A 25,870-nucleotide genomic window follows, 5' to 3' on the forward strand; every position below is an offset into this window, starting at 1 on the left:
TTACTTAATTTCATTGTGTAGAACATAATTCACATCATTGAGTGATAAATAATGTGCAGATTTCAATACAGTATTGATCCATTGGACAATATACGGTACCTTTACAAGGATATGAATAGTAGATTTTTCATGAGAAAGACTGCATGTTTATCATTGTGTCAATATCTTTTAAATACGAATTCATGGAAAATTTTACGGTGACGGTATATACTCACAGACTCCTTGCTCTAGGCTCTATAGGTTATTGGCATACACTCATCAGGTCAATATCCAATCAAAAAGTGAATTTCAAATCCACATACTTATAATTTCGTTTGAAGCTCATAATCTACATAATATTATGATTATTATAACACATTATTCATTGATTAAATAGACTATTTTAAATGCATTATTGCTTTCGCATAGCCTACTCGCCATTGATGAAATAAATCTATATATTTTTTTAATTTAGTTTCATTTGTTTTCAGGCAGCTGAGGGCTTCCTCTTCGTTGTTGGTTGTGACAGAGGCAGAATCTTGTACGTTTCAGAATCTGTCTCTCAAGTGCTGCATTATTCTCAGGTAACAATCAGCTTATCTAACTTCAAGCTTTTCACTTCGTGACCTCTTTTCAAAATCATTGGAGGTTCAGAGTAGAAAAATGTTTCTTCTCCCTCAGGGAAATCGTTGCCCTCGGCTTCGCCTCGGGCTTCAAACTTTTCCCTCAGGGAGAAAAAACAGTGTTTTTTACTCTAGATATACAAATAACTGTTTATGATTCATTTCTTCAACAATAACATGGTAGATATACAGAGTGTTTATGAACTGCCTACCAATACTCTAGGGCATTGTTCCTGGGTAACAAACATATCTAAATATCATATTAAAATTTTCCGGAAGTCTTCAGTTACTCACACAGCGGCCATTTTGTTTTTTCACTTGTTATTTTTTTTTCGAAATAATGGTAAACATACAAAATTGAAACTTTGCACAATCATTTATAACAACTAGACAAAGCTACAAAAAAATTATGATAATCTTTCAAATTCATAAAACAAATTGGCGGCAATTTTAAATTTTGTTTTATAAATAACTCAGAAACCGATTGCTTTACAAAAACTTAACAAGAATAACTTCTTTTAGTAAATTTTATTTCCTATGAAATGGCACCAGAGTTTTTGAGATTGGACCAATAGATATGACAAATTCAATTATATGACAGCATTAGTGGTTGGTGACCCACCTTTAGAGGGTTTTGTAACGCTATTTTATTGTTTGAAATGACCTAAAATTGCTAAATATTAACATGCAATGCAGATAGAGATTGTTGCATCATTCAAGTCGACTCTACTGGCATGCATTGGTTTGCACTGCAACAAACTTTCAGTGGTCACCTATCACTGAGGCTGCCATATCTCAGTTAATATTGTTCCGATATTAAAAAATCTGGTATCAATCTATAGATAATTGAATTTACTAAAAAAAGTTATTCCTGTAATTTGTTTGTAAAACCAACGGTTTTTGAGTTATTCGAGAAACAAAGTTTTAAATTGCCGCCATTTCGTTTTATGAATTTGAAAAATTATCATATTTTTTTCTAGCTTTGTCTAGTTGTTATAAATGATTGTGCAAAGTTTCAATTTCGTATGTTTAACCATTATTTGGAAAATAAATAATAAGTGAAAAAAGCAAAATGGCCGCTGTATGAGTAACTGAAGACTTCCGGACAATTTAAATATGATATTTCGATATGTTTTTCACCCAGGAACAATGCCCTAGACCTAGAGTATTGGTAAACACTCTGTATATAGATTTTATATATTAATTTCATATAGCTATGTTCGATTTTTCACTTTAGCACATAAAATTAGGCAACACTGTTTAATGTGTTTCTATTATTATTTCACTGATCACTGCCTAAGTGAATCAGTAGCCTACCTGAGGTTGAAAATTGTAAATGGTTATTGATATTGCATTTTTGCAGGGTGATCTGTTGGGCCAGAGTTGGTTCGATATTCTCCATCCGAAGGATGTGGCAAAAGTGAAGGAGCAGTTGTCCGCATCCGATCTCAGTCCACGTGAGCGACTCATAGATGCAAAGAGTGAGCATATTATTCAGCATTATACTTTTTCAATAGACAGAAAATCATCAAATTGTATTAAATTCTAGGTTTTTTTTCATATTTTTATCCAAACCTGAATTGTATCTTCTAATACACAATATTATCAAGTTATTCATAGAAAACCGGCCGGGTTGTCTAGTAGTAAAAGAAGAGTTACAAACTTCAGTCTCCTAGCACCGCCTGGTTCGTCGTGGGTTCAAATCCTGCAGGTGGCATGAACGTTTGATTATCTCATCAAATCATGAACGCACTTCCCATTACCTATGCATAGGCAAAAGTCTTTATGTGGGCATCATTAAAAAAAACCTGAATGTATTATACTCAATAAATGAGCTATAATATATATTATACAATCTATATGTGTATTGAATATACATCTAATGTATATTATACAATCTATATGTATAAGATTACCGTAGGTTATCAGATCTATGAAGTAATAATTTATCTGCGAGTATAGACCAATGATGATAATGATAATCCTTCCTTCATTTATGAATTTTATTCACTACTCAACTTTTTTAAATACATTCAGAAAGGAAACCATTGTCCTTTTACATTAGATAAAGAAACATACATGATTATTTACAAAGAACTTCATAGTGTAGCGAACTTCTAAATACAATATACTGTATCTCTCCATTTTCTCTCCCAACAGCTGAAAGAAATGCTTCCAAGGAAATCGAACCAATGAATAAACTACGACATAGCACATTACTCGAAAATCAATTCATAGAGGAAATTTAAGCAATAATTACTGTCAAATTAAACTGAAGGAAAAACCCATGTACAGAAGATTTAGAACAATAATTTTTAGTGTTTTTCTTCCCCACTGAAAGCAATGCTTCTAGTTAAAATCGAACACAGGACAACTTACAACTCAGTAAACTATCTGTAATTTAACTCTAAAATGAATTTATTGAGAGTATTAAAAAATTATCAATAATAATTTTAATAGAAGATAATAATTTCAAATTCAAACAGAATTTTCGCATAATAAGTTACAGAGAAAATCTACTTTGCGAATATACTTGAGGACTGAAAATTTTGTGAATTGAAGAACTACAAGACTTGACCTATGTGTTATCTAAATTTGGGAGAGGAATAGCACAAGGTTATACCTGATTTTTCTCTATAATTTTGATAATGTAATTATTGTATAAATAATGAATGAAGAATAAATTGAAAAATAGAAGCCTACTATGAAAAATGTTATAATAATATGAAAATATTGATTCATTTAAGAACTTCATCAATTCTTCAATATTTGTGTGATTTACGTATTGCTTTGGCACAGCAATGCTGCCAGTGAAGACAGACGTTCCACAAGGTGTGTCGCGGCTCTGTCCCGGCGCTCGGCGTTCGTTCTTCTGCCGCATGAAGTGCAAATCATCGAGTGGCGGAAGTGGTGGAGGTGGAGGCGGAGGCGGTGGTGGCGGTAGCATCAAGGAGGAACAGATAGACAGCAGTTCGTCGGGAGGCGGCTGCCATCGCAGAAAAAAGCAAACTCATGCCGGTCAGTACCGACTAATCAGTCTTTTGCTACACACTTTACGATATACAGAGTGTCCCACCAAGGTTGTAACAGCCGTTGACCATAGATTCTACTCAACATTTCCGACAAAAAATGTTCAGTAAACTTTTTTCCTATCGATTTTAGTTTTCTAGATGTATAGATTTTTCAATATTTTCAGAATATGCCTACTTCCGGTCATTAAATACTCAATAACTCGAAAACTACTGGTCAAATTTCAATTTCAAGGGTATTGTTGGAAAGGGAAAAACATTTCAAACAATATTAATGTAACTTTATTTAGTTGTAAGATATTTTGTAGTCTTTTATCATTACTTAAACCTGGAAAAATGCTATTCTTCAATTCACAAAGTAAAATTTCAACCCGTTTTTTCTCGGTTTTTCTCCGGGTGATTATAGTAGTTTCAATATTTCAAAAACTTCTCCATTTCATGAGCTTTCGAATGGGTATAAATTCGAGAAGGTAAGTTCCATGATAAAGTGTTTAAAACTGCTAATATCTGGAATGAACACCTTCAAAATGAGGAAATTCACAAATAGCATATGCATCAAGTCGTGATCCTTGGGTGAAATCACCTGATTAATCTGTGACAATATTCATAAGTTTTCATCATAATTTCAACATTCTACAATGATAAGACTTTTTAAATAACTTGCATTATTTCCTGTACCATAAATCCTGAATAAAATAACAAGAAGTGTATGTTTCAGCCTATTTTCAGTCTAGTTTTCAGTGTGATTTCCAGTTAATTGGCATGATATGTATCAACTTTGGCTAGTAGAGAAGTGTTTGCGTTCATTATCATGGAATTTACCTTGATTGAGTACTTGAACATGTTATTGATGGTGTATGGAGAGTGTGGATGCAATTCAAGAGAGTCAGAGAGAGTATACAGGAGACGTTTTCCTGACCGAAAACACCCACCTCATAACATGTTTTTAAGAATGACAGATGGTAAGGGTCTAGAATCAGTTTCAAGGTACGAAAGGCCCGTCTAAATTACTGAAGCTTTTGAGAATCTTATTCTAGAGTATTTTGAGCAGAATCCTCGATCCAGCATCCGGCGGGCAGCTGGGATGTTGGATGTTTCAAGAATGATAGTTCAAAGAGTAGTTAAGAACAATAACTTTCGACCATTTCATGATACCCCAGTTCAAGAGTTGAATGAACCTGTTACTGTTTAAAGGATGCAGTTTTGCCGTTGGATATTAGCACAAGATTGTATTTCAAACATTTTATGGACAGATCACAGATAAAAGTACGTTCACAAGAACTGGTGCTGTAAATTTCTACAATAACTTTTCCACATACATAGACCTTTCATTTGCCCCTGCAAGAATGAATGGTGAAGTATTCATAGACTTTCTGGCCAATGAGCTTCACGAATTGATGGAAGACATGCCTCTCAATTTGAGGCAGAATATGTGGCTCCAGTTGGATGGCTGCCTCCCTCATTATGCTAGGAACATCCGTGGGTGGTTTGATAACAATTATGCTGGGCGGTGGATTGGCCGAGGTGGACCCGTAAGTTGGCCATCACGCTCACCTGATCTTACTCCAATAGACTTATATTTTTGGGGGCTAGTGAAAAGTATTAAGTTTACAGAGAACCTGTAGAGAACTGGGAGGAACTGATTCTCAAAATTCGATTGAAATTTAAAGTATAATGAAGAGACGGCCTAATGAAGTGAGATGGGCAACTCGAAGCTTGATGAATGGCAGCAGAAATTACACAAACAGAAATGGAGGCTATTTTGAATTCATGTAAGCAGTGAGCATGACATGTAACTTGATTATCATCTGAATGATTGACATCAGCTTTTTTAATTCTGTCATTCATCCACTTTGAATTATTATTCTATGAATAATCTTTGTTGGATCTTGTAAGAGTATGATTGATATTTTATATAGGACTAGCATGGCACCCTTGCTTCGCTACGGGAATTAAAAGATGAAATTATTTTTGTGAAACATTTATAATCTAAATCCTACCAGAATTCTTATAATCGTTTTTGAGTTTACGCCACAACTTGGCATGAACATTATTGAGTCAAATCATTCAAATAATTGATACATGTGTTGGAAGTGCTCTTTAGAAGAGTACTCTAATTGCAGTGAATTTTGTAGAATATTGGGCGGGGTTTAAGAGACGACCTCGACTTTATTCATTGGTAATAATTATTATTTCCCGTTGACAGTTATCAAATTACCAGTCATCATCTTATTTTTGTTTTTGCTTGATGCAATTGAGCATTAAATTCCGAATTGAGTTGATTCGGAATTTGATGACTCTGGTAGCCTATCCATGGATCTCTTGCTTATTCTGAATTTTTGGCATAGCCTGTCGCTTACTTTTCGTTTCACTTATCCAAAAGTGTAAAAGCAGCCAATCCACTAATTCTCTCTTCCATGGAAGTCCATTCATACATAAGAGTTCATTCATAATAGTTAGTATAACATTTTGTGGCTGATTTCTCATGTCCTAAACTTTACTATAATGAATATTGAAGTGGGATCATTTTAATGTAAATTTGCATACATCTGAATACAGTGTATTCAATCACTTTGATTATTGACTACCATTATATGATTTCTCTCTTTGATCTTGGCTTAGAATCAAAAACTTAGGGATGAAAATTTGGATGTAAACTAATATGTAACTCAATTTAATTTCTATCTGAATTGGCAACTTTAGTAATTACTTGTGATCTATTATTATCAATAGGTTTGTCTTGTGCCATGCAATGACATCATGAAAGGAAATAGGAGCAGCTGATGAGATATTATGTTTTTTTTCCAATTTAGTTTTTAGCTGATTTTAAGACATGAAAATATCAGGCCCAGGTAGCACAAAAGCCTGTTCAATTTCAATCAGGATTAAATTCCATGAGAATTAATCAGAGCAGGGTTTTTTATAATAGAAGGCTTCTCTCATTGGTTCTCGTGGTATTTAGTCCGGATTATGAATTAACAGACAGTGCAACTGGCTCTCTCAAGGCCATGGCTGCATACAAACACAGAGCAACAAAGGAACCAATACAACAGAAGCTGAAGAAATTAGTCGCATTTCTATCAAGCTGTTTTCGAGATCTGTCCGACATACATACATAGCCACAAACACACATATTCAAACAGAAATTGCTTTCTTAGTATAATTGACTTCAATGATTATGATTTCATTCAATGAGAGCTTATTTCACATAATAATAACAGCTGGCATCAAAAGTAAAAATGTCAAACACTTTTGAAATTGAAACAGTAGCGATCATCAACATTCTTCGTCATCTGATCTGAAGTAACCAAATTATAGTAAGATTCACATCAATGTGTCAAAATTGTTCGAATGGGGAGCATTGATGCTATTAATGAGGAATACTGACAGTCAACGAATTGTTATGCATATCTCTATATAAACACACACTAATAAACACACAAACAGACATTCATTTTTATTTATCTCTTTTCTGTATAGGGCTACTGTCTGTCTGTAGTTTTCTGCTCGTAAGCAGGTCCTTCTATATGGCAGCAGCCCTCCACTCTCTTCTATTCTCTGCCAGTCGCTTCGTTGCATAGTAGCTCATCCCCTCCTTGATGTATAGGGCTACTTGTAATAAAGAAAAATAAAAATGAATGTATGTTTGTTAGTTTGTGTGTTTATTTGTTTGTTTGTTCCCTATAGAATCGAAAACTACTTGACAGAACGGCATGAAACTTTGGGAATATGTTGTGTGAATATTGCGGGGATGGTTTCTGACCAGAAACTTTAATGGAGGGGCTAATAACTATTTTTTTTATCCATTTCACAGACATATGTTTTGAAATTTTCGGCCGATTGGCTACTTATAATTTAGCATCTAAAGTTACCAGCTGTATTATAAACATGTCACCCTGTGATCAATTGTGTACTGGTATTAAAACGGTGGTTTGAAGTTGACGTTAGTGTACCGTAGTTGATTGGTACCAGCTGTAGATAATCGTTCTATAGTAACATATGATATGGACATTTCAATAATAATATTAAGAGATTAGGAGAAGAAGAATATACATGCTAAAAGACGAACTTTAAACCATTAAAAACCACCCTTAGAGTTGAAATATCGCCAAAATATTACTTAGTGAGCACCTTAGTATAAGAAAGCTATATTCCAAGTTTTGTTGCAATCCATCCTGTAGTTTTCCAGAAATCGTGATCAGTGAGATAAGAATTTTATAAGTACCTATAGATTTAGGCTATATGCTACAGAAAATAATGCAATAATCAGGTGATTTCACCCTTAGGATCATCACTTGATGCATGCTGTTTGTGAATTTCCTCATTTTGAAGGTGCTCATTCCACATATTAGCAGTATTGAACACTTTATCATGGAACTTACCTTTTCGAATTTAGACTCATTCAAAAGCTTATGAAATGGAAAAGTTTTTGAGTTATTAAAACCACTATAATCACCCGGAGAAAACCCGAGAAAAAATCTGGTGTGGTAACCTCACACAACTTTCCTTGCTCATAATTGAAACTACGATCAGACTTTTGTATATGTGTATATATAATTGTTTTCAGAGTACTTTTTCCTTTGTGTAAATTGTGAAATTCGATGATTTTTTTTAGTCGTCATTTTATTAAAGTCGTCAAAACAGCTGTTCTACAGATGAAATATCTCGACTGTGTTCTTTTTATGAACTGCTCTACCTACCTACCTCATGCACGAGAAGGAGGTTACAAAGTCCATTTCTCAAAGATGGGGTGGTCCCCCCATCAGTATCCCAGAAAGAAGACTCACGCCAGTTAATAGAGCTGATAAATAACTATACAGAATATGAATTTGAAAAAAAATCGGTCAAGTTATTTTGAGAAAATCGTGAAAAATATGTTTTTTTTAGTAATTATCCGCCATTTTTCTCAAGTATATTACGGAGCTCCTGCAATTTTCTCAGAAATGAGACTCATGTCAGTTGATAGGGCTTATAAATAGCTATCCATGGTATGAATTTAAAGAAAATCGTTAGAGCCGTTTTCGAGAAAACCGTGAATAACATGGTTTTTTAGTGATTATCCGCCATTTTTCACAAGAATATTACGGAGCTCCTGGAATTTTCCCAGAAATGAGACTCATGTCAGTTGATGGGGCTTATAAATAGCTATCCATGTTATAAATTTGAAGAAAATCGTTAGAGCCGTTTTCGAGAAAACCGTGAAAAACGTGGTTTTTTAGTAATTATCCGCCATTTTGAATTCAATTTTATTGAATTTCTTATTGTCAGATCCTCATGGTATAAGGACCTTAAGTTTAAAATTTCAAGTCAATCAGTTGATTAGGAATGGAGTTATCGTGTTCACAGACATACACACATACACACACACAAACACACACACACACACACACACACACACACACACACACACACACACACACACACACACACACCACACACACACACACACACCACACACACACACACACACACACACACACACACACAGACCAACACCCAAAAATCATGTTTTTGGACTCAGGGTCGATCGGTTGATTAGGAATGGTGTTATCGTGTTCACAGACATACACACATACACACACACAAACACACACACACACAACACACACACACACACACACAGACCAACACCCAAAAATCATGTTTTTGGACTCAGGGGACCTTGAAACGTATAGAAAACTTGAAATTAGGGTACCTTAATTTTTTTGGAAGAGCAAGGAAAGTAAAAGCAGTTTGAAATTTCACTTTGAATTTGAAGAATAGCATTTTTTCAGGTTCAAGCAATAATAAAAAACTACAAAATATCTCACAACAAATTAAATTACATAGGTAAATCTTGTTTGAAATGTTTTTTCCCTTTCCAACAATATCATTTAAATTGAAATTCAACCAGTAGTTTTCGAGTTATTGAGTATTTAATGACCGGAATAAGGCATATTCCAAAAATATCGAAAAATCGATATATCACGAAAATCAAGGTCGATAGGAAAAAAGTTTACTGAACAATTTTGTCATAAATGGAGTAAAAGAGAGAGATGCAGAGCACATTCCACTCAAATTTCAATGACTCTTAAACAGTTCGAAAACTTGAAGAACATAATGGGTGATTATTTTTCTGGAATGAATAAAACGATAAATATCATCGAATACTCAATGTGTAAAAGAGATTATTATACAGTAAAAAATGTTTTCTACTTAGATGAAACTTATAGCAATAAATTAATGTTAATGAAATGAAAAGAAAAATGATCGAAATAATTTATTACTTATAAATGCTTCAACACATGGTACAACCTAGGATGTATTATGAATCAACTATTCTCTATATTAATCTGAATAGATAGTCCATTTAAGAATATGATTAATCAAATTATCAAAATAAATATAGCTATAATAAAATAAATGTGTGGTGGTATAAATATTTTATCAGACTTTCAAATACCCTTGCATAAAATATTTTTAATTATTATCATGATGCTTGATGACCATGGAGCTAAGATGTTGAGGCTATCGTCGGTATGTGGTATGATAAGCTTTTTTTAAAAATGAATTTTATTGTGCATTATAATGTTAAAAATGAGATAATCCACAATCTCTAACATGACAATGCTGCCATTGCAAAGGTTTTCTAGCTTTATATTATGTGTTATGATGTGTTACTATGTTGGATAACAGAATCAAACAATAAAATGAATTCATCATCATCATCTGCATCTGACTTGCACGGTATAGGCATAGGCACAGGCACACCTGCCGGTTCCTTGCCGGTCATTGAAATAGCGACTTGCAAATTGAAATTGATCCAGGTATTTTTTTATTTTGTTTGCTTTTTGTAGAAAATCAGTGGTGGTCAGTTTTTAAAATCTTTGTTTCTGATTTGAATCTAATCTCGACATTTGGTTGGTTGACAGACAAGAAACAGTTCAGCGTGGTACAGTGCACGGGTTACCTGAAGTCATGGGCTCCGACCAAGTCAGGAGGCATGGGCCAGGAGCAGGCAGCAGGCAGCAGCGAGTGTGAGGCAGAGAGTGAGGCAGACGGAGATGGATGCAACCTGTCCTGTCTGGTGGCCGTCGGTCGGCTGCTGCCCCCACTGCAGGTGAGGCATACCCCCTCGCATGCCCCGCCGCATGACTCATCGCCCAGTCGGCCCAAGCTGCGCACCATTCAGTTCATCAGTCGCCACGCCATGGATGGCAAGTTCCTCTTTGTTGACCAGCGGTGAGCTGCTCTGTACACTTTTATAGAATAATACTTCTATTTGATAGAATTTTCTCTATACTGAGGTCCACGTTTAATGGCAGTATTTGATTAACATGTTATTCCCTTTAGTGAGGTCCACGTTATATTGGCAGTGTTTGATTAGCAATGGTATTGCTATCCTTGTATATCAGTCAACAAAGCAGCAGATAGCGCTATCTATTTCTCGCTTTGCTCTGTTGCCAGATCGTCTTCTAACAGTGTGGAATTAATAATTAATTGGAAAAATATTTCATCTCAATTATGAAATTTCATCATGGAATTATTAAACAAATATAATTTCTTGCTTAATAAAATATAATTGAATATTTTAAACAAGAATGAACAGTTGACATTACATCAATAAACCTGTATCAGCTACCGTTTATAGAAGGCATTGACAAGACAGAGGTTCGGCAACGTTGTTCGCCTATCTTTCTTCACTGCCATTATAACGTGGACCTCACTATATTTGTTTGTGTTCCACCTTGTCTATCATTCGACAAAGCTGATAGCGCTATATCGTTTTCCACCTCTGCAACGATGCCAGGTCGTTTTTCAACAATGTAGGAGTATAATTAATTAACGAAATATTTAATCTCAATTATTATAACTTATTATTTCATCATTGAAAAATAGTTTTTCTTGATAAATAAAATAAATAATTGATTATTAAAAACAAGAATGAATAGTTTTAATAATTACATGAGATCAGCGGTATCAGGCTATCTTCTATAGAAGGCAGAGAATCGACAAAGCTGTTTTTCTATCTTTCTCCACTTTCATTTCAATGTGGACCTCACTATATCAATTATGAAACCTGTGACTTCATTCGACAGAGTTCTATGGGTGACATAATTGAACGACATAAAACCTAACTGCTTGCTTCATCTTGTGATTTTGTTGTCGGAAAACTTTGTATTAGAAAACTTATTTTTAAAAGTCGGCGAGTACATTTTATTTTTGCCTTTCTATTATATTTAAATCAAGGGCGTATATAAGGGGGGGTCTCAGGGGGCTCGAGCCCCCCCCCCCCCCCCGAAATTTGAAACACAAAAAAAAATATTATAACTTTACGATAATTTATTTTTATTTTCAATAAGCTGTGCTTCTATACTTTCGACTACATTAGTATTATAGTTTATAGTGGAATTTTAAGAATACATTATGATACCTAACAATATTCAATATTTATTTTTTTCAGAGGTTTGAAATTACTAATATTTTGTAAGCATGCAAATAAAGGGAATAAGCTAATAATAGGGAATAATAGGGAACCTGCCCTGACGTTTTATGAAAAAGATCTATCTTTCAGAGATGAGGTACGAAGTGAATTTCTACTGTGGAAACAAAAGTGGAATCGTGAAGAAAAAGAAAGTTTGCCAAAAACTGCAATTTCTGCTCTTGAAAAATGTGATAAAGACTATTTCCCAAACATGTTTAATAATATTTTGAAATTGTTAGCGGTTTTACCCGTTTCAGTGGCTTCTGCAGAAAGGAGCTTTTCATCTCTCCGAAGACTTAAAATGTACGGTACCCTGAGAAACACAACTTCGGAAAACAGGTTGAATGGTCTTGCACTTTTATCTATTCATTGAGACATTACCATAACTGATGAGGAAGTTTTAAAACAATTTTCACTGAAGTCTAGAAATTTGGATTTTGTTTTGTAAAATGACAATAAACAGTGTTTCATGAATACTTTTAGCTATATTTCATTTTCTTCCCTTGTAACAGTTCATAAAGTAGGCCTACAATAGTACAATAACTGGTTATTGTAGCTTGGAGGGCTGTTTGAGATTTTAGTTTTTTAACGATATAAATATTTGAATTGTGTGCATACTGAAATTACTATTTCTGATTTCATTAAGGTAAAATAAAAAAAACTAAAATAACAGTTCAATTGCTAAAATAAATATAGTATATAGTCAACATTTATTAGTTTCAAACTTATAATATTGTGGTGTGTTGTGTTTTAGATACGTAGGACAATATATTTATTTGTATAACAACTATTTTAAACCAAAGATTTTAAAAATAGGACTTTATAGCCTCTATTATTTTCTATTTTAACAACTGAAAACTACCAAACTAGCAGACACTTAAGTTTTGAATTTTAATTTTATACAAAAATAATATACAAAGGATACAGGTCCTTCCATATAAACATAATAACGCTAAAATGGAAAAGTGAAACCTGCTCGAAAAGAAGGAAACTCGCCATGAAAAACTAAAAAATCTCTCCGAAAGAATGATTTTCATTCTTTCCATTTTAGCGTTTACACATGCCAAAAACCTGTGTTTTTAAGACTTAAATTGGCAAAATTTTCCCGGGGGAGTGTCCCCGGACCCCCCTTCTACTGGGGGTATTCCATATCAGCCCCCCAAAATATTTTTCTATATACGCCACTGATTTAAATTGGTATATCCATAATATCCATAGTTGAACTGGTTAGGGTTCTGTTACTAGTTAAATACAACAAGGTCATTTTTAGGTTAAACTTTGGGTGACTTTGTCCTAGTATAAAAATTGTGATATTATACAAGATATGATGCAAATACAATTCAAAATATGATAAATGTATTCTATCTCAAAAGCAAAATATTTACCTTGCTTAAAATTAAAACGTTTTCAATATATATTTTCTACTGATTCTGCAGCTGGAGCCAACATGCCTCAACACTACAAACGATTTTTAGCAGAGACTTAAATTTAATATTTTTCAATAAATAATTTGTGACTTTTTGAAGTGGATTTCATTCGTTTTGAATGTCATTATCCATTGTGAAGGTTAACAGTTTGTTTCACTCTGTCTAACTCTTGAAAATTAACTTTTTTCCAAATATATTTTTCAAAGTGAGACAAAAGTCACCCCAACCCCTGATTGACATTGTCTGTTATTTTCAAAAACAAAATATCGTTGTCAAAGTTAAGAAAAATATTAACTTTTTATAATGAGAAATAGCCTACACTTCAAAACATTGCAGAGTACAATAAAAAAACTCTGCTGTGGTGCACTCAGACAACTTTCCTTGCCGTTATGAAAATTGATCAACTGACGCTAGTGTTCCCGCGCATCTCAAGTCTACTTTTCTGAGATCTGAGCCAGCTGGTGACAGGACAATAGCGCTGCAGACACACGAAGTCTGCTATCTCTTCATAGTGAATGATTTAATAGAATCAACAGTTGCCAACAGTTTGCAATTGAATAATCTTATTTTCTCGAATTTTGAACTTATTTTCAATTTTAGGTGAAAATGCTACTGAACATTAATTGTAGAGATTTTTATGATCAATCTTTTCCACTTGAATTTTTTTGTTTAAATTGTATTTGAAGCCTGATAATTGAGAATCTAAAATCAAATTTTGCATAGATGGTGCAGTGCTCCTGAAATTTTTACAGATATGAGACTTGTAGCAGTTGAAAGAGCTTATCAATGACTTTTCTAGGTATGAATTTGATCAAAATCGTTGAAGCCGTTTTCGAGAAAATCGCGAAAAACCCCTGTTTTTGACAACATTTTCGCCATTTTAGCCGCCATCTTGAATTGCATTTGATCGAAAATGTTCGTGTCAGATCCTTATAGTGTAAGGACCTTAAGTTCCAAATTTCAAGTCATTCCGTTAATTGGGAGATGAGTGATATCGTGTACACAGACGCACATACACTAATACACACACACACACACACACACACACACACACACACACACACACACACACACACACACACACACAGACCAATACCCAAAAACCACTTTTTTGGACTCAGGGGAGCTTGAAACGTATAGAAATTCAGAAATTGTGGTACCTTATTTTTTTCGGAAAGCAATACTTTCCCTACAGTACCTATGGTAATACGGCAAGGAAAGTAGGCTAATAACTTATTGCAAGAGATTTGTTTCAACTTGAGTATTAATTGTAAGCTGTTTAAAATCTTAACTCCCCAAAAGTGGGACAAAGTCACCCCGGTTTACCGGTAACTATAAAGTTTGATACAATAGCCTATTTATTAAAAATGGAATGAAAATATTCAGAGCACTTCATTTTTCATTCCAATACCGTATATACCATTTTCTTGCTGTTCATTTTTCGTTTGGCTACACCAAATAATGTTGAGCACCAAATTCTTTTCCAATACGAAAAGCATTTTCTATTTTTGTTCAACAATAACCTTGATAAATCTGTTGTAGCACAACCCTAGCTGGCCCGGCGAACTTCGTACCGCCAAATAGTTTAATGCATCTCATGACAAACTTCAGCTGGATGCACAATGTGGCATTTTATTTATATAGGTAGATAATTTTCCAACTGCAAAATAAATAATTTACTAAAAATCAATTAATTCTGAACACCGAAGACAGCACAATTATTCGAAACAAAGCAATGTCTTTAGAGCATGTAACGTAAGTCTTTAATAATTGATGTTTCCAAAATTTAATCTCTAGAACTCTGTTCAACATGAAAACAGATTTTTTGGGAAATCTTCATTTCTCTGAATAATTACCAAGTCATCTGCATACATAATAATTGAATTTATTGAATTCTAGCTTACCCGGCGAACTTCGTACCGCCAAAAAGTCAATGTATCTCATAACACTTGACTTTATTTGGTGAATCATGAAATTTAATGTTTTCATAGTTGTTGATTGTCAATAGATGGTCCAGGAAATATGCGATGTACGATGAATTACACAGAGAATTCCATATTCTTTCCATCTTCCATTTTTGGATGAATATAAGTTAAGCTAAATTTAAAAAAAGTAAATTAGTCTGTTATTCTTCAGTAATTAATTAATGCAATATCAACAACTCTCTTTCATGAGGTGAATAATTTTTTCCAATATTTTCCAGTTTCTCAATGATAAGGGGAGTGCACAGTATTTAGATGAAACGGTAGGGGCCATGAAATGTGTGCGCAGTGGCCAGCCAGCTAGATTGCGTCATTGCCACCAACCGAGGTTTTCATCACCTATTGGCAATTCATGAAACGTATTTGTTAAAAACAGATGATTGAATATGCTGTGCTACCAATTTCTCCTAATTCGGTTGGATAGCATTTTTCACCTATTAACCTAATGAATGTTATCGGCTCCAACGTAATAGATTCTTGATAAACTATGAATGGATCTATCGCCTATGAATGAGAAATCCAGTTTTCAGAGCAAATCAACTTATAATCTTCAGAAGAATTTTGGCAATATACTACACAAATACACAAAGAACAATATCTTACACGCTTAAGCATCTAAAATCATTAGGAGCTAAATACTTATCCACTTATAGTTGAAAAAACAATGGCTATAGGCTTGTAGACACACAAATCAATTAATTATAGACAAAATAGAACACTATAAACTGTTCAAAACTCAATTTAAAACATTAATAATTCACTTAAACAGAAAAATATTCAGAGAGCACAAAATTAGAACACACGCTGCCAGCCATCATTTTTAGAGAAGGAGCTAGCCTCCTCGTCAGAACAAAAACCACATCTCAAAATCAGTGTCTACGTCATGGACACGTCACCAAAAATTTATAAATTACAAGTTTAGAATTCACATTTTATATTTGTTCTCAATAAAACTTTATTTTGAAACTATTATTTTAAATTTTATATATATCATCTCTATTTAAATAATCCATTTATCTGTTAATTCTGTCAACTCAGCCTCGGTGACACCATGGAACATGCAACACAATCATTTACGATAAATTCTCAGTCGAAAAGTTGTCCGTATATCGATTACTCTGATATTTTCTATAAAGTTTTATAGATCTCGAATTGAAGATTCGATTCCAATCGAGAAAAAATGTAATATTACAAATACCCCCCTCTTGACATAAAAAATTTTACTGTTTGAAAATTTAAAGAAAAAAAATTACATTGACCCAAATGGAAATTGTTGAATTGTAAATTCGAGAACAGTAACAATTTTTTCTATAAAAACATTACATGTCATCCTATAATATTGAAAATTATTATAAAAATTCATCAATAGCATTTGTTATATGTTTCCAAACAATATTTCAAAGAATAGAATATCAAAATTACTTTTGATTTAGCTTTATAATTTGAAGGAAAATATCTCAACAGAAAGTTTAATATACAAAGAATAGTTTTTGAAATTGCACATAAATTTAATAGATAGAAAAATTCAATTTTTATTGCATAAAAAAAATTTAGTATGTTGAATAAAAATTTATTATTATATATATATTTTTTTTTATGAATTGATGAATTGTTACATTTAATTTTCACATAAAATTTCAATAAATCAAAAAATTTTCATTTCTTTCACTATTGACGTGGTTGATTTTATCAATGCAAATTTTGGAAAACAGTCTGTTAAGGCACTCAGTATGATTTTCAGTTAAGTGTGACTCCAGTGTGATGACATCAGTGTTGGGCCGATCCGAATACTCGTAGTGTTGGGCTGATCTGGATGCACGTAGTGTTGGGCTGATGCTTGTAGTTGACTGATGCATATCAAACTCGAAACAGGTGACATCTCAGTTAGCATTGCCTCATGCTTGTAGTAGACGGCTGCATACCAAACTCGATACAGAGTCACGTAAATTTTGTATCATATTTGTAATTATACAATGTACATTTCAGGCTTGAAATGACAATGTAATTTGTTTTTCGGAAAAGAGATAGACGCTGCATACAGGATTAACTTAGGTGAGGATTAATTTAGGTAAGGTTTGGTTTTTTGATATTTTCAGCTTTCAAGGTTTAGAGTTCTGCATACAGGAATAATTTAGGAGAGGATTTTTGAATCAATTCTTTCATGATACTGTGACTGTTATTTTGAATTCAAAGTTGCGAATGTGAATATGGATGGCAATTACCTCCAGGTAATGTGGTAGTGTTGAAGTTTGAGTTACATGGTCAGCAATAAGCGTTGGCATTGTCATTGGCATATGCTTTGGTGTTGGCATTGGCGTTGGCATTGGCATCAACATTGGCACAGGCATTGGCATCAGCGCAGGCATCGGCGTAGATATTGGCATTGGCATCAGCACAGGCATCGGCATAGATATTGGCATTGGCATCAGCACAGGCATTGGCGCAGGCATTGGTGTAGATATTGGCATAGGCATCAGTGTAGATAGTGGCGTAGTTATTGGTGTAAATATTGGCGTATTTATTGGTGTAGATATTGGCGTAGGCATCAGTGTAGATATTGGCGTAGTTATTGGTGTAGTGGCATAGGCATCAGTGTAGATATTGGCGTAGTTGTTGGTGTAGATATTGGCATAGATATTGGCGTAGGCATCAGTGTAGATATTGGCGTAGTTATTGGTGTAGATATTCAATTGATGAGTCACACTAGTTCGAAAATCACCCAAATGTTCTTAACACTCTTCATGGCATTCACTTGTTGCCGATTTTGAGGTTCACGTGATAATTATTTCAATGTTAATGTCCATGCTGTACCTGTTATCTTAAAATGCTTATAAACTAAAAGGAAAATTTTGATTAGGTTATCAATACAATCTAATACACATGAAAATTATTTCTAAGTATATAATCAATATAAAAATGAAATTTGTTAACTTCTTATTATACAGTCAGCAATACATATATTGTGAAATTTGGAGACATCAATTACAAAATTTCAATAGAAAAAATAATTTCATTTTCATTTATTCACTGTTCAAATATTTTATAAAAAGCAAATTATTCAATATTATTAATCATCGTTTGTTGGATACTATAGTTTATTTCGACTTTTCAATGTTCTAAACACAAACTACATTTCATGACAAAACTTTACTATCAATCATTAAACAAGAAATCATTCAAAACATCAATAATATTTTGCTTCAAAGGCAATCAATATTCATAAGTAATCATCTGCATCTATGGCAATCAACATAAGTAATCAACACAAAAAAATATTATCGCATTACTGCCTCTCTAAGTCATAACCTCTGTTATTCCTTCTTTAGGCAATAATGGGTTTCCATCTCAAAAAACAATCACATGCCAGCAAAATTCTAATCAACAAACCCCACTAAAATTTCTACATACACTCCAGCATCCATTTCAAACGATAACCAATCATATCAAAATTTATAGAACAAACAGTTTTTTTTAAATTTAGAAAAAGACATCAATTACAAAAACTTTAGAAAAATATTAACCTTTAACTCATTTCAATTAATAATATGACAAGACGTTTTTATTTAATGGAAACATTATTATTCAAGTTAACTTTCATCAATACATCTCATATATATGATGACACAATTCATTAATACTTTAAAATTTTGAAGTTTATTATTATAACAAAAGAATTTATACATAAGATTAAATTTCAGCATGTTCTAAATTGAACCATTTATTTTTTAAATAAATTCAGAATTTGAAAACTGTATAATAAGTACAAACATTTCAAGATTACAATACAAAGACGATCAAGATGGATAATGGGTAAATAAGTTCCCTAAAAAATACAAACAAGAGAAAAAGAAAATTGGGTAAATAAATTTCCTAAATAATACAAGGAAGAGAAAGATTAATTAGAGCCTATCCTACATGTCAGTACTGAACTTTCATAAGGAAGTATATTTAATAAAATATACTACTATGGAATTTTGTAGATTCCAAGTATGACTCTAATTTGTTATAATTGTGAGCTATCACTCCCACAAAAACAACTGGTGAAGGAAAAAATATGTTGACTATTGTGACTGGGTGGAGAGTTCCTAGATGTCTGTAAGGCAATGTGATAGCAGACTCTAGTATCGGACCACAAAAACAAAAGTATGCAAAAGTTTTTTACAAACATTTGATGTTGCAGTCTCAAAGTTTTTATATCGCAAACAAGTAGGTCAGATAATCGAGTCCAGCCATATGTGGTTCACGCCCACACCTCTAAAAGAATCACACCTACTTGTCTACCAAAAATCCAAAGTATTGGACAGCAAAAAAAAAATAAAATGCAAAATGGGTTAAAAGCCCAGAAGAAAACTATAACCTAATTACATATGGCTTATGGCACGATATGCAATGAAAGATGAGAACATGGGACATAATTTGCTCTGAAAAACCTAGTTACCTAATATGATATTTGACAAGAAAAATAGACATAATTAAAATATGTAATACATGATGAAAAAATATACCACAAGCAAACAATTATTTACACTACAATGGATAGATTTTAGAAAAGTTAAGTTGTATCAACAATTTAAAGATTAGGAAAATAAGCTACAATTTTAACTTCCAAAATTATTTCAGAAAAATACAAATTTGAATGACTATGGACAAGATTGGTTAAGATATGCATCATAGAAGAAATTAACTGAACATTACACAAAGACAGGAAAGAATCGAAATTTGAAAAGATTAAGGGCCAAGAAAAATAGGCTACAGGAAAGAAAAAAGATACAATTATGGACTCTTACCATACGTAGTATTTACGGTCATTGCTATTCTGACTCCCGGCATGACACAGGATTCCTAATCATTGTGTGCTGGGGAATACCCTTTCATCATGTGATTCACTGTCATCATCTTGTAAATAAGCAACTTGAAACAACCTTTGAATACTAACACATCAATGGAAACTTTGTGCTTTGTTTTCTTCAAGAACATGATTTTATTCATGGGTTCATTTGTTTCAACAATGCCATTTTGCTTACAAAAGTCAGTCATGTTCACTAGATAATGCTTTGCATACACCTTTTCAATTTTCAGTTGAAAGTTGAATTCATCAACTTGATTCAAAGCAAGATTCATTTTGTTTACATTGTTCCTAACCTCTACAGAAACCTGTCTCATGTAAACATTCACTTTACTTACTGTTTTCCTAACTATCAATTTGGCAATACTACTTTCTTTACTGTTGACTTTCAATAAAGACAACTCCCTACCTACTACATTACTCAATTCTACTATCTCACTACGATTTACTTTTTCAATAACAGTAACTAGGCCTACATTATCTGAAACTTGAACTAATTGATCTTGTATCTCAACACTACTATCATCCTGCTTCAATTTGTTTTCATCTTCATGATTATCACTCAATGTTTCATGTGCATCTTTCAATAGAAAGTTTATACTAACCTGCTCTAGTCTTATACTAGTAAATTCTTGCTTCATATCATCAAACCTAGCACTTTGATCTTGTTTCAAATTATCGATCTTAGCATTTTGCTTATCAAACTTAGCATTTAGCTCATCAAACTTTTGTGTTAAGAATGCTATAAGATTCAGATCATTTTTAATGTTTGCCATTTTGTAATATGCACTGATATCTATTCATTAAAACTTGATCTCTCTTGAACCGATTTCCCATTCAGCAGTATACCATTCATAACCTATCAAGATATCTATCCTACTAATAATTTTTCATAACCAGGGATTTCATGGTGTACCATTTGGGACATATTTATTTTGTAATTCGGTCCCACCACAGGGGTAACATTTGCTGTGCTACCAATTTCTCCTAATTCGGTTGGATAGCATTTTTCACCTATTAACCTAATGAAAGTTATCGGCTCCAACGTAATAGATTCTTGATAAACTATGAATGGATCTATCGCCTATGAATGAGAAATCCAGTTTTCAGAGCAAATCAACTTATAATCTTCAGAAGAATTTTGGCAATATACTACACAAATACACAAAGAACAATATCTTACACGCTTAAGCATCTAAAATCATTAGGAGCTAAATACTTATCCACTTATAGTTGAAAAAACAATGGCTATAGGCTTGTAGACACACAAATCAATTAATTATAGACAAAATAGAACACTATAAACTGTTCAAAACTCAATTTAAAACATTAATAATCTACTTAAACAGAAAAATATTCAGAGAGCATAAAATTAGAACACACGCTGCCAGCCATCATTTTTAGAGAAGGAGCTAGCCTCCTCGTCAGAACAAAAACCACATCTCAAAATCAGTGTCTACGTCATGGACACGTCACCAAAAATTTATAAATTACAAGTTTAGAATTCACATTTTATATTTGTTCTCAATAAAACTTTATTTTGAAACTATTATTTTAAATTTTATATATATCATCTCTATTTAAATAATCCATTTATCTGTTAATTCTGTCAACTCAGCCTCGGTGACACCATGGAACATGCAACACAATCATTTACGATAAATTCTCAGTCGAAAAGTTGTCCGTATATCGATTACTCTGATATTTTCTATAAAGTTTTATAGATCTCGAATTGAAGATTCGATTCCAATCGAGAAAAAATGTAATATTACAAATATAAAATGACGTCAGCTACTCTGGAAATTTAGCACAAACATGCGCGTGACACCTACCGTCTTTTTCTATATACCGTGGGGGAGTGATAATTATTTGTATAGGTCTTCTAAGGAACGATTATCTACAGCTGGTACCAATCAACTATACACTCAAACTCCAAACTACCGTTTTAATACCAGTACACAATTTATCACAAGGTGATGTGTTTATTATACAGCTGGTAACTTTAGATGCTGAAATATAAATCATATTATCACAATATGATCTTGAATCATGATCATCTTTCCGTTCTTCGGTAACCACTTGGCCAAAAAATTCGAAAACATAGGTCTGTAAATGGATAAACAAATAATTATTATTAGCACCCCTATAAAAATTTCTGGTCATAAACCATCCCCAATATTCACACAACATATTCCCAAAGTTTCATGCTGTTCTGTCTAGTAGTTTTCGAGTCTATAGGGAACAAACAAACATACAGACATTCATTTTTATTATATCGAAATTTCAATTTAATGAAATTATTTCATACTATATCAGCATTGAATTGACTGGCATTAAAGTAGTAAACAAGTTATTTTTCTTTTGGAAATGTATATACTCAACAACATTTTCTTACCTCTTTTTCGGGTTGAATTTAATTTGAATATTTGTTGATGTTCTTAATTTAGAAGAAAAACAGTATTTGGCGTTTTTGGCTGGAAGCTGTGCGAGCTTTCAACATAGGTAGCAGTTTGATTTGTCTCTGGAACTGATCATCAACTAGTTTTCTACTGAACTTAATTTTTGAACTCATTCTACTTTTTGCAGGGCTACAATGGTACTTGGTTTCCTTCCTCAGGAGTTGCTTGGTACAAGTATGTACGAGTACTATCACCACGAAGACATATCGAGATTGGCCGACTCTCATAAAGCTGCTCTCCAAGGTCCACCAGCAATCACAACTCATGTAAGAAGTTTCAACTTATAATAAGCATCATAAGCCATATGCACCATGCACGTTTAACCATAGTGAAAAGAAAGGATAGTGCTATGCTATCTTTTTTCAATGGTTTAACACTGATCTATGATTACATGAAGGTGTATGGTTGCAGTCATTAGGCCTACGCAAATGTGTTTCATTTTGGGTATTGAATTTTCTGCCCAAAACTAGTGGACTGTATATATGAATGAAGATAGAGGAAATGATTGAAAGGCTAATTATTAGAATAGATGGACAGAAAAATTAATATAATAAATACCGGTGCACCCTTGTGCATGCACTTGCCTTGGCCAATAGCTTGGCCACAGAATAAGTACAGAATGGAAACTTGTAATAAATCGCCTATCTAACCAATGCTTTTTACATGACCCCAATACTAAACACGTCACGTGACCTTGGGAAGTTCCAATCCTGGTCTTCTGATTGGCTCGTAGCAGTGAACGAGATCAATTGATCCGGATCATTAAAGTGATCCGAACCTACCATCAATACTATTACAATGCGGCGCTTCCTAACAAGATGGCGGATTTTGGCGTCAGGGTATAGCCAAGTTTCCGTACTGTATGTATACTGTGGCTTGGCCATGTAGAAGGGTAGATGGCATCTTTGGTAGCTCAAGGGATTGTAGATAAAAGGAAAAAATGTTGTCAACACCAAAAAAGTTGAATAAGCAATTTCAATGCTCAAAGGACAATTATTGAAAAAGGTAAAAAATATAAGTCAGGTGGAATTAATTACAATATATAATCAGAAAATATATTAATGATATTGCAATTAAAACAATAACCAACAACAAGTAATAGAAATTTCATAAGAAATTCCTAGAGAACAAAAGGTAAAGTGCAAAATGCTTAAGAGTGCTATTAAATTCGAAACTTAAATCCACAATTTCTAAAAAGTTGACAATTTTTATGTCTGATGTCAGACCAAGAAAACAATGAAGTTTAAAAAATTGAAATAATGGAAAAATAGCAAATTATTTGATAATGACACTCAGAAGAGCTCAATAAAAAATTATTACAGGAATTTGAAAAATTTTAAAGTTGAAGCTAAGAAAAATAAATCAATTTAAAAGAAAAATTATTGAAAATAGTATACCTCAACAATAACCAGGATTGAACAAATGTTTGTCTGTGAACCTAAAACAATCTGGAGTGAATTAATATTAATTATGAAGTGTACAAATTTGATGTTTCATCATTGAAACAAATGGTAATTAAAGAAATAAGATTCTGAAGGAAAGTGAAAAAGAGAAAAAGCTAGGTTAATAGCTAGCCTAAAAATGTAAACAAATGGGAAAAAGATATGAAATTTCAAAACTGAAATTACACCTAAACTTCAAGTGCAGATCCAAAAATATAAAAAAGTAACTGAAAAATTGATTACTAAGAAGTGACTCAAGTTGAATACTTGAAGATAATAAAAAATAAAAACAATAAAATGAAAGTGATGTTACTAAAATATTAAAGCAACCTAAAAACTTGACATAGGCTAGGTCCATCGAGAGTAAGAGAATACATTTTTCCATGTTCAGTCATTTATCATGGACTAGACAAGATTATCAATGATATTGAGTTGACAAAGCCGGGAGTAGAAAAAGTTGACAAAGCCGGGAATAGGAAAATCATTCAATAGTCAAAAATACTTGCATGTAGGTACTTGACAAGTTATGATTAAGATCTCAAACTGGAGGACATAACCTAACATAAATAGTAAAGGTTGAACAAGTGATTAAAAAAGGGGATAAATGAATCCTTATTAAAGACTTATATAAATGAATAAAAAGAATTAAAAACTTGATCTGAATGGTATTTCCCAGTAACTGGAACAGTGGATATAGCTCAATGCTTCTCAGAAGTGAAGTTGGCTATGGCAGACATTCGGCGTGTGACTTTGACAGAAGACCTCGAAGAGTAGAATATTTCCATGAATATAGGTAAGCAGGAGGACCCTTCCTTATACCGCATAAGGACAGGATTGGAGGTAGACTCACAAGATGATGAAGTTGATGAGTAGAGATTCCCCTTATCAATCGTGAATAAGGCAGGAAATGGATTTAGTACAATCCCCGAGATGATGAAGTTGATGAGTAGAAATCCCCTTTATCCATCGTGAATAAGGCAGGAAATGGATTTAGTATAATCCTCGAGAAGAAGAAATTGATGAAAACTTTGAAGAAGTTGAGAATTTCCTTGTTGACAAGAGATTGCTATGAGATGGTTGCAACTGGAAGCAAATGCACAACACTAACTGAGCAGGAAGCACTTTAAAACTGGGAATGATTTTTGAATGATCAAAAAAAAGAAGAGAACAATTTTTATAATGCTGAAGGGTTGAATATTTAAAAAGGGATAAGAATGAACATTTTTTACAAAACTCAAGCAAGGCGTAGAAGCTGAAGCCATTTTTAAAGCCGGAAAGAAGGAAGTGTGCCAGAGCGAATGTAAAACAGGGATCAAGGCAAAAACCAATGCCAACATGAACCGCTAACGACAAATATGCCAAAAGAGATGAAGAATTCAAAGATAAGAATCTCCTCGCAGTAATAATTATGCAAGATAAAGAAATAAGAAATGAACATATTCAAAATAAATAAAAAATATAAAACGCTAAATTTAAACCCGAGAGAATGCTAATTTCTTCCACCAGAGCAGACAAAATCTAGAAGGCAGCTGACGTCAAGCATTGAACCAACAGCTGAGACATGCGCGCTGAATACAAAAACGAAATGAGGAAAAATGCGAAGTGGGATCAAATGAACA

The 25,870-nt window shown here is 33.1% G+C and overlaps 1 protein-coding gene across 16 annotated transcripts in view; it reads left to right on the plus strand.

Moving 5' to 3' along the window:
- Positions 1-25,870, plus strand: part of LOC111063388 (protein cycle) — a 135,223-nt gene that overhangs the window by 92,791 nt on the left and 16,562 nt on the right. For 13 of the 16 annotated variants that reach the window (XM_039430624.1, XM_039430626.1, XM_039430628.1 and 10 more), the window contains 5 exons: positions 471-563; positions 1,966-2,083; positions 3,402-3,620; positions 10,543-10,852; positions 22,937-23,075. In XM_039430624.1, the coding sequence (XP_039286558.1) occupies positions 471-563; positions 1,966-2,083; positions 3,402-3,620; positions 10,543-10,852; positions 22,937-23,075 (879 nt within the window). Of the gene's footprint in view, positions 1-470; positions 564-1,965; positions 2,084-3,401; positions 3,621-10,542; positions 10,853-12,074; positions 12,574-22,936; positions 23,076-25,870 lie in introns of those variants that run through there. The other 3 variants (XM_039430629.1, XM_039430630.1, XM_039430627.1) reach the window with 2 other exon arrangements.

This window comes from Nilaparvata lugens, chromosome 6, assembly GCF_014356525.2.
Source record: "Nilaparvata lugens isolate BPH chromosome 6, ASM1435652v1, whole genome shotgun sequence".
Taxonomy (NCBI): Eukaryota; Metazoa; Arthropoda; class Insecta; order Hemiptera; family Delphacidae; genus Nilaparvata; species Nilaparvata lugens.